Below are 13,447 nucleotides of genomic sequence, written 5' to 3'. Positions count from 1 at the left end.
CTGTTAATGAAATTTCCCACAAGGAAAGAAACAAAGAGGGGAGGACGAGACTAGACACAAAATCAAAATCTATTCATGGATGAGCCAAATTTAAACATTTGCAGGAGACCCTATGGAAACAGTGCCATCAGCTGCTGCTTTAAAAATGTGTTTTACAAGGCTGGGTGCGGTGGCTCATGCAGTGGCTCATGCAGAAACAGAGTGAAACCCTGTCTCAAAAAAGATATCAAGGAGATAGTGCAAATACATTTTACCAAAACCTGTGACTCAATTAAATAAATGTGTTATTATATAATCATCCCTCAAAAGCCATTATGAAAACCGTTAAAAATGGTTACCATTGGTTTATACTTTTATATAATTTGAATTTGTTATGATATATATCAATTACTTGTTTTTTGTTTTTGTTTTTGTTTCTGTTTGAGACAGGGTCCCATTCTCTTGCCCAGGCTAGAGTGCAATGGCGTCACAATAGCTCACTGCAACCTCAAACTCCTGGGCTCAAGCGATCCTCCTGCCTCAGCCTCCAGAGTAGCTGGGACTACAGGCGTGTGCCACCACGCCCAGCTGATTTTTCTATTTTTTGTAGAGACCAGGTCTCCCTATGTTGCCTACGTTGCCCAAGCTCGTCTTGAACTTCTGGCTTCAAGCAATCATCCTGCCTTGCCCTCAGAAAGTACTAGGATTACAGGTGTGAGCCACTGTGCCTGGCCTACGCATTAATTACTTTTAATATAAAAATTCATTTCTATTATCTTAAAGCTTAATAATGATATTTTCCACTTTGTGGATTATCTGGGTCAAAATTAAATTGCAATTAACTGCAATAAATTGAAATTAAATGTTTTCCTTAGCAGCCCAATATTTTTCAAGACTCTTTCCCCCAGGAATTATGTGTATTTTTTATATGACAAATGAATTTTAACATTAGTTTGGGACAAACATAAGAGGTTCCGAAAGCACTGTATTCTAAGGTAGAATTTATTTAGGAGCGATCTACCATTTTGAAGTATGCATGGAAATCTGAGAATTTAATGCTGTTACTTTTGTGATAAACATTAATATTCCCAAGTGTGCTAGCAACACTTAGCTCTTGGTGCTTTACAAGACACTGAAAACATGACTTGATTACATTTAATTTGATTCCAATTAAAAAGCACTTAAGAAGTTTCTACTGAATTAGATTATACTGAATGTTTCTATAGAAGACACTTCATTATCTTAGGCACCTTTAATTTGAAATGATCACAGGGAGTGAAAAACACTCTTCATTTTAATAAAATGGGCTTAATCCCGTATCATTATTTCACAATTGCATACCATGGATTTTGGTTTATTAAATAAATGTACAGGGGCACTGGGAAAAGCATTTGTAACACTGAGCACCTCGTTCACAGTTCACCCAAGAAGGAACTAGTCACATGGCTTTTAAGGCTTAACAGAAACCAGAAATGCAGTTAAAAAAATTATTTAAATAAAAATGAGATAATATCAGGGTACTGGTGAAAATATTGCCTTTTTACTGAATTTTTAAGCAGTGAGTTTTAGAACTAGCTAAAAATGAAAATGAACTTCCGAGTTATTAGGCAACAATAGCCAAATTAATGCAAGGTACCACCAAGTCACTCGACTTCCTGGAATATAACATTTCCCGTTTTAAACAAAGAACTACCTTGAGATCAAATTATTATACATTCACAATCAGGACAAAAATTTTTTGTCTTCCCAACACTGTGTTAAACAATTTTCTAAAGTGTTATTATTTTACAAGCCCCAGTTGGTGTTAAAGTTTCAAAAGGGGAAAATGATGATTAAAAAAATGATGATTGAAAACAAATGTCCTAAAGTTAGTTATTTTGCACTAAGCACAAACGGCATGGCTAGCTTTCCCTGGACAGAGCCCCGCAGATACATTTGGCATGCCCATCTCTGATACCTCAAGAATAAAGGCAACTTTGTGGTTTGTGGTTAGTGATTAAGCACACAGTGAACTTGTGTGTGTTCTTGTATAGGAAAATCTGCAGCATTTTGAGTATTTCACATTTGTAACAATATCTTCATTATGCCTTCCAGAATTAATTGACCTAAAATCCAGTGACTCTACGATATATCTATTGGATAATTAGAACTCTAAGGACCAACAAATAAAACACATTATTGACCTTTAGATGTTCATTCAAACAAATATTTACAGACGCAATTTGCAAAAATTATTTCCTTTTATATTGGCATCATATCAAAATCTGTGCCACTGATCTGAAGCATATCAGTATCATCAATACCCTCCCTCAAAATTATTAATAGAATTAAAATCTAAGAACAGTACTATAACCTTTAGAACAACCTGCACCTACTCTCAGCCTAGATGGGTCTCCTCTGAAGGCAAAGGAAACTTCATAATTGTAAGCTTCTTCGAAAGTCTCCCTGACCTTGAGACCAAGCACAGCAGGGTGGGGGAAATAGTGACCTGGTTTAGTGACCAGTAGCTATAGATATCAGAGAATGTGCTTGTTGTCAATGATCATTGCTGAAATCTGTCTATACCACACTGGAACAATCAATTTTGTAAATGATTGCAATAATCAAGGAAATTGCCTAATTTATAAATCCTTGCATACAGCATTTTAATGGATTCCTCCATTTTAATGCTGATGCCTTCAGAGCTAAATGAATTGTTGTCCAGGCTGTCATTACACAAAATGATAAAAACATTCCGGCTGGTGGGGAAACCACATCTCATGGATATTCAGACCCTCACCCCATAATCACTCATTAGTGACTTCCATGAAAGTTTCGCACCGCTGAGCCTCAGGAAGAGTAAGAGAGCAGGTGTGTTTGTGTCTGCGCCTTTGTGGAGATCCCTGTTACAGTTTTGGAATTTGAACAAATTTCCTTTTACTGAACCGCAGTGCGCTGGATGTGTCCCCCAGTTCTGACAGCCCCGTACTGAAATAGTTTTTCTCTCTCCTTTTTGTCTGCCGCTGCATCATTTTTTACCACCAAGCCTCGGAGGCAGCAGGCTCAGCCACTCTGAACTCCCAGATCGTGAATCACATCAACACGGATGACGCTGGATGCGCTGAAGCAAATGTGTGATGTCCCAACCCTTACGCTCCCACTAACAGGTAAATCTACAAAGTCCACCTGGAAAGCCAGGCTGCACACTTAGCTCTCTCCCTAAGTCTGCCACACGTAGATTGCTCTTCTCAGTTAAACCCTGGCCAATTGATTCCAGCCAATAGTGTGCTGTCAGTGCTTTACTTACTGCTCAATCTCACTAACCTGACATTTATGGTGCACTGATTGGCCTCTGTCAGTGGTGCTGGTTGTAAATTCACTTTGAAAAGCTTTGTGTTAACAGCCTTCAACCAGGCTCCAAGAAGAGTACGAACAGGCAGCCTGACAATTGCTCGACCTCCTGCCCTTATTATAGTGAGTAAATCAGGGTTTGAGCCATTAGGCTGGAGCCTGGGGCCTACACAAAAAGGATTGACATGACGAAAGGTCAACCTCTGTCACACATGTGTAACAATTTGGATAATGGAATTCTGTAACTTATCTGAGTGAGGTGGCAAATGCTTACAAGGAAAAGTATATTCTGCTCTGGCTTCTCTGGCTTTTATGCTAAGTACTTACACCAAAGCCTGTACTTCTTGTATAAATACACAAGGAATGTCTGATCTCATGAAATCTTGGAGTATATATGATTCTATAAAAGAAAGAAAGAAAAAGAAAAAGAGCGGGGGGTGGGGGGAGGCTCATAGTCATTCTACACACAGTGTTCTTTAGAAAGGCAAAAGGTTTTCCCCACATTACCAGTGTATTACATCCATCCGCCGAGAAGAGAGGACTTTGAGATTGTGGGCATGATTCCCCAGCTAAGTAATTTGCAGTTTTTCATAGTCAAAAAAAATTTTAAATCTATAATATTACACCACAGATGTAAGTGATTCCTGGGTAACGTCATTTTCTCAAATAATTAAAACTGCTTTAATTTACGCAATGAAATAAGAAGGCTCCCCGCGGGTTTCTCAGGACCAGTAGTATCATATCAGATCACTTGCTGCAGTGATTGAGGAGGGCGGATTTCATCTATCCGGTAACCTCTGAGATTCTGATTTTACTTTCTATGCCCTACTTTTAAGCCAATGTGGAAGAAGAAAAACATTACATGATGTAAGAAAACATGCCTTTATGGACTTGTGAATTACTTCTTCACACAGACAAAATGCTATCAATAAAAGAAGCAATTTGTAAACAATAGATAAACTGAACTAATGAGAAAAATAGTCCTGTGGATACAGAATACATCAGTCTTTTTAAAGTATTTGCAGCTAAAGCAATGTAGTGTCACATGCATGTTTGGATTAAACCTCACTGATGTGAGAATTTCCAAATGGCTGTTGTAATTTTTTTTAAGCAGAATCATTTTCAGACTTAGAAAACCAAGGGTGGCACTGTGTAGCGTGACACATAAAGCAAAAGGACCGGGACTTTAAACGGACCTTCAAAGCCAGCTTAAAGTACCAAGTTTTGATTTTTAACACAATGCTGGAAACCATTCCAAGAGGTGGCAGATGGTTTTACAGTTTATGTAAAACTACAAAATGCTCACACTCTATCAAATGGGCACCACGATAAAAGACATCTTCAAATCAAATGAGGCAAAGCCAGAGAGATACACCAGCTGTTACTCTGCATAATTTAAAACATAATAGTAGCATTACTATGGTTTATTTTTAAGGAGAAATTATTTGAATTTCACAAAATTGACATATTCAAAACCAAGCTGACAGGCAGACTCGTATATTAAATGATAAATTGCTGAGAAACACAATTTTTACTTCAATGTAACTGTGACAGCCACATAATTCCATCCCCTGGTGTTTTGGTGAATCAGGCCAAAATGAGTCAAAGTCAAAATACGGAGAATATAATTACAGGATTATCATTGGAACAACTTTTAAATTATTTTAACGTAATCTAAAATGATTAATTTAAAATGATTTTTTCAACATCCAAATACATGCAAATAGGTACAGTACTATACATATGGAATTGGGTCATTATAGAAACATACATACAACACTTAAAATATGAAATCAATTCATTTTCTTCTAGTACCAATTACCTATGATGGTTTTGAAATATAAGGATTTAGCAATGTGTAATATATTTTTAATATTGGTTTTCATTAATATCTTTTGACCTAAGCTAAATAGTAATGATGAAAAATAGACCATTTGCTTAAAAGCAAAACTCTTATTAAATCTAAAATATTACGGCACGAAATCAAACCACAAAAAGGTCCACATTATGTATCCCCCTTGATTTTCTAAAGAAAAATAATGACGGTTTCCACATAGGGCAAATGAAAATGAGACAAATTTACTCAGGCAAAGAGAAGACAGTTTCTGTAAAATTAAGTCTCTTTCTAGTACCTTTCCTGTAATCCTAACAAGTCACTACATTATTTCAATTAGCAGGATAATTTTTCTAGGGTGAAAATAAGTACAATTTATTTTGTCATTGTTGCTAAAATTTCTTGTCAAATCAGACTTTGAGTTGAAAGGCCTGAGTAATATTAGCCTATCTTAAACCGTAGCTTTATTTTAAACTTCCGTATTTTATTCCAGTAGAGTTTTAAGTATACACTGGTTACATTCCTCAGGTCCAGTCATATTAAATTCTGATGTTAAGCAGAAAGGGGAAACCATGTGCAACTAGATTAATTTATCTCAAGGGGAAAACGGCACATTAATAATTGAGATAATGTTTTCATAAATGTTGGACTCAAATGTGCCTTTTCATTCCTTTATTAGAAAACATATTAGGATAAAATTATCTCACTCTCATCAATAAGACCTAATTGCTGAGAAAGATTCTGTTTTCTTTGCAAAACATTCAGAAAGATTTTTTTCCCATTACGTTAAATAGCTAGAAATGTATCATGCATCCAAGTCTTGTTTGAATAAATGTATATAACCAAGGCGAGTGATTGTCTAATGTACCCTGTATGTAATGTTTTGTTTTGAAAGTATCTGAATTTATGTATTTTTTTTAAAACACATTAAAATTCTGATTCTAAAAGAAACTGGCAAAAAATATGACTAACAATTTGGCTTTCAGCTTGCTAATCTCCTTAAACTACAAAAAAAATTACCTTGGCTTATTGCTTAAAAAAGAAAAATACTTGGAATTTCCCATAAACACTCAAAATAGTCAAAACATATTGAATGGAATGGAATATTTAACTTTCTTTAAATTGCTGTATTTTTAAGAACCGAGATTATACACAAAGAGAATATTAACTAAAAAATGATAATATGCTTATAAACCAAACAAGCTCTCCAAAGCTGATGTATATTAAATATTAAAAAATCATTTTTTTACAAAGAAAATAGAGCTTTTAATGATTAAAGAATAGGAATAACTAAGGTGAATCTGACTGTTTCTGTAATAAGCCTTCTTGTGTATAATAAAGTACAGCCATACTAAAAACAATGAACTGTAAACTGAAACAAAAATCCATCATCTACTTGGAAACAGTGACGGGAAAAGATTAGCAATCCATTTATTGTACTGAAATAAAGATAAGTAACCCAGTAAGATCCATCAGGACCTGAGTATTGAACTCTAAATATAAAGACATTTCTTCATCAGCAAATGACTTAAAAAAATGTGAGAAAGAGAAATGATTACAGTTGACTTTTAAAATGAAATAGTCATGATTCAACTGCTTTTAACTTTTTTAAAATTTGCTTTATGTTGATCTGATATGTTGGAAGACATTTAATAAGAATATGTTTTTGAAATGGATAATTATTATATGAGTCATTAAACAATTATTGCCAAATGTTTCCTATAGACCTACAGTGTATACTAATCACTGATTCTTTCTCATATAAATAATATAATGATCTAAAAAAATCTCACAATACAATTTAGGTTTGAAAGGAAGAACTAAAATTTAAGGAAACTTCTAACATTTAGACTCTTCTGTTATAAATGTAACTTAATTCAAATAGTCATGTTTCATAAAAATAATAAAGCTTAAAAATTAAAAAATTTAAAACCTATTTTGTAAAGTATTTTATCTTAGAAGTGGACATCAGACTAAGTTACCTGGCCCCAATTAGTCACATTTTATATGATCTCCCTGAAGACTGATATATTTTACATGGCTGAAGTTTTAATATCCCTTCAATTCCCCAAATGTATGTTATTCTAATTCTTGTTACAGATGATAAAAATAAATAGAATAATTATGCCTTAAGTTTAGGAGGAGGGGACCTGTAGGTCATCCAAGCATACACCCAGCAGGTCTTTTCTGTAACACAGAACCGGCTCTATGTACCCCACACACACTCTCAACTCACATGCCCCAAACAACAGATAACATTCACTTTACATCTACTGAAGTGGCAAGGAAAAGAAAAACACCAATTAAATCCCCCAGTCTCTTTACTACAACAGAATTTTAACTTCATCAAGTACAAGTAAAGGTATAAAAGAAAGGTTGCATCATTTTTAGTGTTTATATATTATGTTCTATATATGTAGTGGCCTCCTGCCAACATCCCAATCATAAAAGCCTTCCAGGAAACACACACACACACACACACACACACACACACACTAAACAATGGGAATCTTTTCATGTTTATGGCTTTTTCTCCTGGCATTCTAAAAATAGACAGGCATCAGAAGGCAATATAATAGTGTTCAGTTTTAACATTTTCAGATAGAGCAAATCTGTACGATGAGTAACTGCTGTATGATTTCCTTGGAAAAGTATTGGCAGACTTTTAACTATATGATATCAGAGTTCCTAATAACACACTAGAACATGAAAAGTGTCTATAAGTGTTTTATAAACTTTAAACCACATTGGAGGTTACAACTAATTAGTCAGAAACAAAAACCAACTAGGAAATGTTTCAAAACCAGATGCTTTGAGCCTGTGCACAGCCTGCCAGCAAGTTACTATGGAATGGATAGCCCATTGGCTGCCATGTTCTCATCTTGGGCTGCTGGGCTGTGGGCTCATACATTCAGCTCTTCCTCCATCAAAGGAGGCTTTGCAGCCCCAGGCCTCAGCACCCCATCCCCAATAGTCATGTGAGGGTTCTGGATACCAGTTTTGTTTCTCACAACCCTGTATCTCCAGGGCCGGAGTGGGGGCTCAGCAAAAATTTAAGTGGTTTATTGAGTCCCGTGAGTTTTATTTAGTGAATATGAGGCAACTCACAGTGAAAATGATCATTTTGACAGGCCAGTCATCAAAGTGTGAGGGGCAAACTGTGGCAGAAACAACCCATTAATGGAGCCCAGAGGTCCATGTCAACTTGGCCCCTGGCATTTAAGAAACTTTCTTTCCCAGATATTCACACTTAATCACCTGCCACAGGTAGTCAGATTTACATATTGCCTAAGTGTATGACTTCTAGCATCTTGTATTTTATATATAACTCTCCATAGGTGGAGGTGGCTAAAACAGGTGGGAGGATTATCTACTGATAAGTGTCTGTCCCTTCAGGAGTGAACCTCAATAATCAACCAGGAAGCTTCTGGAGAAATCTCAGGTTGACATTTTTTCAAATAGGTTATTTTTAAATAATAGCATCAGGTAAGATTGTGCCATAAAGTATTATCATCAATTGGGTTATGCCAAAGTGCTGAGGTTTCCCATGTTTTGATTTTCTATCTTGAGGAAGATTACATAATTTCACATTGTCAGAGAAGAAGCAAAATTTGTAATTTCTGACTCCCAATAAAATTTGCTTACTTTGGGCACTTTGCAAGTTGTGAAACATGTTGCAGTCTCTCACATCCAGCATTTACAAAATTGTTTTTCATCTGTGAAAATAAGCCTGACTCTCCTTCCTCCCCTCTATGCTTCTGTACCCACCTGCCCAGTGCACTGAAACACATTGGAAGAGCTTAGAATGGGACATAAAAGTCACCCAGCCCTCACCCTAATGCCTAACCCCCTCTGCTCCATCTCCTCAGCTGTTTTCTCTTTTTCTTAAGATTTAGAAAGACCAAAGGCAAATCCATTCCAGCTGGAACACAGGCAGGTTAAGGTGACTGTCTTCAGAAACCTGTAGGCCCTGTCCTCTTGGCCACGTTGCTATTGTGGCAGACTCCATCTCTGCCGCCTCCTTACAGCAGGTGCTTCAGACACCAGGCATTTACAGGGATGCCAGAGAAATCTATTCTCCGCTACCCTCTGGGGACCAAGGGAGGCTCTCTCTGAAGTTGCCACACGCCAAGGGCCAGGCTCTGTGCCGGCCAAGGCTGGGTGGCGAGGTATTGGGCACGGGCCACTTACCTCCCAGAGATGCTGCGTGTTCCTCACGGCACCCGCCTGCACCTTCTCTGGGGGCAGGAGCACGCCCTGGAAGGGCCCAATCCAGGTGCCCTGTTGGATCCTCTGCGCCGCGCAGATGCCGTAAGCCAGGCCAGGCACGGTGCTGGTGCACAGGCACACCTCCCGCGGCAGGTCCCGCAGCCACTCCGGCAGCTCCGGCGGGGGCGCAGCGGCTGCGGCGCTGCTGGTGCCCACGAGCCGGCGCAGCGAGTGCAGAGGCCCGTGCATGGGGCACTCACCGTTGCGGTTGTCTGCGCACATGTCGCAACCTGTGGGAGACACGCAGAAGGAGGGAAGGGAAAGGGTTAACCTGGCCGCTCAGAACGGCCCATCCTAGGGTAAATCCCCCAGACAACAGTATCCCTGCCCGCCAGGGTAAGCCATCATGGAAGGAGGTGACGCCGTTGGGACGCAGAGGCTACTCAGAGTAGGAGAGAGGCCAACCCGCGCCGCCCCCTTGGAATTTACTGCACCCAAATCTGCCTGGTACCGGGTACAGACCCTGGGCTCCCTAAAACGCCTTCGGAGCTGTGTGCGGATTGCCTCGTCCTCTCCCCGCAACCGCAACCGACGGCTCTTGGCGGCATCTCCTCCTGGTTTCCGTCTCTCTGCACCTCTCCCTCTCTCTCTCTCCCACTTCCCTTCTGTCTCTGTTCCTTCTGACCCTCTGCTCATTCTGGCAGTTTCTCTCTATCCGGTGCTGCAGGGTGTATATTTCCTCGTACCACGAAAAAAGCCCATCTTTTCCCCAATCTGATATCTCGGAGAAATTCTACACTGGTCGCCTACGCATTTGATTTTCCTCCTTTTACAATTACATAGGAGACGTTTTTACAATCACCAGGGCACGTGGGCTGCCAGTCTGGCGTGGGGCGCCTTTCGCACTCCCCTCGACCCGGGAACTCAGAGGCTTCCTCCACCGCCTCCCGGGCGTCCGCGAGATGGATCAGAGCAAGCCTGGAGTTCCGTGGAGCCCGAGTCGCAGCCTCAGGAAGCCGCGGGCTCGCCCATGCTGGGGTCCCTGTCAGCGCCCACTCTAGGCACTCCAGCCAGGCGGGGACATGCGGAGACCGGGGGGCTGTTCCGGAGGGTTTGTGTGCAAGCTTTTCCCTGACTCGGAAAAGAAACGAATAGCAATTTTAACGATCAGGGTAATGGGTCTCTAATGATCAGGGTAATGGTTCAATGGAGAGGGCCCCAACTACTGCCCCATGGTTGATCCCGAGCCTTAATGCGATTATCTTGTGCTGTAAACTGAGCGAAGCTGTTGATGAAGCTGTCTCTCTCCGACACTTCCCAGAGCAGCGGGCGCGGAGGGGACCCCCACCCTTCGGGCCGGGCAGTAGTGGGCGCCCAGTGTCCCTCGACTGGAACTGGGTGGGAAGGGGCCGGACGGCAGCGGGAAGCAGGGCCTGTGGCGACCGTGCTGTCGGATCGCAGCGCCCTCCGGGTTATTAATGGGCCTGGCGGAGCCGCCGTGTCTGCGCCCTGGCGCGGCGAGCCTGCCCGAGGAGGTGGCCTCGGCGCCCGCCGGCGCGACCCAGCCTCCCTGGCCCAGCTTCCCTGGGGAGCCACCGCAGCTCCGCGCAAGTGTCCGGCCTATGACACTGGGCCTGACACCTGGCGAGTCTGCCTGGCGGAGACGGTGAAAGCCAAGCACCAGCGTATGGGCCGGTGCTGGGAGATCCGCCCTAGGGGCTTCTGGGCACCAGCGCCTGGCCTTGATAGCAACTCGGCCTGGTGGGTCACCCTGGATGTGCACTACCTGTGCTGAAATAGCCTAAACGCCCAAGGAACTTGTGAGTCAGCGAGAAACTTTCGAGGAACACAGAACCCAGCATGGTGAGGGAACCCTCCTTTTGTCATTTGCCTCACAGCAAGGGCAGGTTGACATCTGAGCATCCTATCACAGTGGAATCTGGATCCGGCCAGCTGTGCCTTCCCCTCAGTCAGCAGTTACTCCTCCACTCCTCCCAAGAGAGCACAGGGAATGAGGGGACCTTCTGACTGCCCCTTCTTAGAGGTGTCCCCAGGCCTCTCAGGTGAAAAGCAACAACCTGTTTTCACAGCTAGTGAAATGTCCATGCTTCTGAGCCTCTCTCACAAAAAGGTCCTCCCCTGCCTCCCTCTGCCAGCAACACAAATGTTCAAATTATTCAAGGCTCCATTTTCTAACCCAGGGCCTAGATGGGCGTAGTCTCATGCTTATCCATATGTCAACCCCTCTGAAGCACACATACTGTACACACCCTCTAGAGCTTTTGATTGTGAAAATTAAAACACTTCAAGACATTTTGGGAATGGGAAGAAAGTCAATAAACACTCATATTTACCAAATGCCTAACTATGTTCCAGGCACCTGTCTTGAACCAAACAACCACCATATTATCTGAGAATCATCATTCTCACTTTGCAGATGAGGCAACTGAGGATTTGCAGCACTGTAACTTGATCGAGGATCAGAAGCAAGAAGGTGGGTGGCAGAGAAAGGATTCAGTCAGGTCTGCCTCATTCCAAAGCTTCCAAACCCAGAGATTTGGGAAGACTAATGAAAGCTGGGAGACATTTATATCCAAAGTCATGACTCAATCAACAGAATTGAAATATTTCACTGAAATAACTATTTTGGGGCCACAAAAATTGCTGTAACATGATTGAGTTACAGAGGTTTCTCTGCTTCCCACACTCTTGGGTTTGGGGACATTAAAGAAAGAGAATGAAAAGGAAAGTAAATAGATAATGTCCATAATTTTGAATGTTAGTGTCTGACTTCAGAGATGGCCTTTCAGCACCTTAGCAAAAATAGCTAAAAACAAATGACAATAAGCAAAGGCAATATGCCCATGAAAATAAAAATAAATCACTTCAGGAAGTTGCTTAACTGAGATTTTTCCTTTCTGGTTGACTCAATGAAGCAAAGCATGAGAAGAAAGAGTGTTTAGTATTCATTCCCCCAACAGCCTGTATCAGAGATCCTGTTAACTTCCAACATCACCACACGTAATGTCACATAGACTACATCAGTAATAAAATAAAGAGCAAAAGTAGCAACCCCAGCCACTACCCCACAGACAAAAAGCACACAGCTGATATTTGTCATACCTGATAATAAAACTATGGCCGAGTTCTTTCTCCAAGAAGTCCTCTAAAGCCCTTTTTAACTTATTGTTTCATTGGTCTCCACAAGGTGTTGAAAAAACTTAACGGTAGCATTTGGCAGAGTGAAAAACTGAGGCTCCTCCAGTACCTACAAGACTGTGTGTATGTTAGGTCCACAGCAGAGTAGAGAAGGCCAATCCATTTTAATTATTCTACCCAACAGGAATCTTCTGAATTTGTGAACCACCTCATGTTATATCAAAATATTCTAACAGAAAAGTTGACCAACTGCCATCAAAATACACATTCCATTCTAATTTTTTTAATACACAAAATCTCCCCAACTGAAAACATTTGGGCGCTAACCTGTGCCTCAGAGACCCAGGGGAGCTTGAGGATATTAAAAACAAGTAACATTTCTTGGGGTTGACAAATATGGCGCAAGTAGACAAACATTCTAAGCAAAGTATTTTCTCGATATGAACACCTACATGAAAAGGTTTGGGAGAGAAGCCGGCTACATGCCCAAACTACCTACAAATACATATAATATACAATGTGCATCATAATATCTTATACATGCACACATACACACAGCATTCCAGGCCAAGCAATATATGAGTCTATTTGTATTTGTAAAGAGGAAACAAATGTTCCTTTCTCTTAAAATCAAGGAAAGAGTTTTTGTACATGTTCATAATTGTTATTCATAAAGAATTTTCTATATTTCTGAGAGATAGTCTCTTATTTTCTAAGAAAGATACTTTGAAATACCATTTTAGCATTCGAGAATATAAGAGATGATGGTTCCTTTTCTAACTTGAATAGATTTGTTAGTGCTCCTGTCTATGGGTCCCCGAGTAAGGGAAAGGGCTGTCATCAGGTTCCAGACTTGTTCACCTACTGCCTTCAGAAGGCCTGGCCAAGTGAAGTGAAAAGCAGACTCTCACTCTTTATTTTATATCCTTCTGTATT

General features: G+C 40.7%; 1 protein-coding gene across 1 annotated transcript in view; it reads right to left on the bottom strand.

The window, feature by feature from the left end:
* Positions 1-13,447, bottom strand: part of PRDM6 (PR/SET domain 6) — a 96,323-nt gene that overhangs the window by 77,042 nt on the left and 5,834 nt on the right. The window contains exon 2 of the mRNA XM_069492439.1: positions 9,335-9,642. Within this exon, the coding sequence (XP_069348540.1) occupies positions 9,335-9,642 (308 nt within the window). The remainder of the gene's footprint in view (positions 1-9,334; positions 9,643-13,447) is intronic.

The sequence above is a fragment of the Eulemur rufifrons genome, chromosome 17 (assembly GCF_041146395.1).
Source record: "Eulemur rufifrons isolate Redbay chromosome 17, OSU_ERuf_1, whole genome shotgun sequence".
Taxonomy (NCBI): Eukaryota; Metazoa; Chordata; class Mammalia; order Primates; family Lemuridae; genus Eulemur; species Eulemur rufifrons.
The sequence above is the reverse complement of the archived record's forward strand: the minus strand, read 5'-3'. Positions and strand labels throughout refer to the sequence as shown.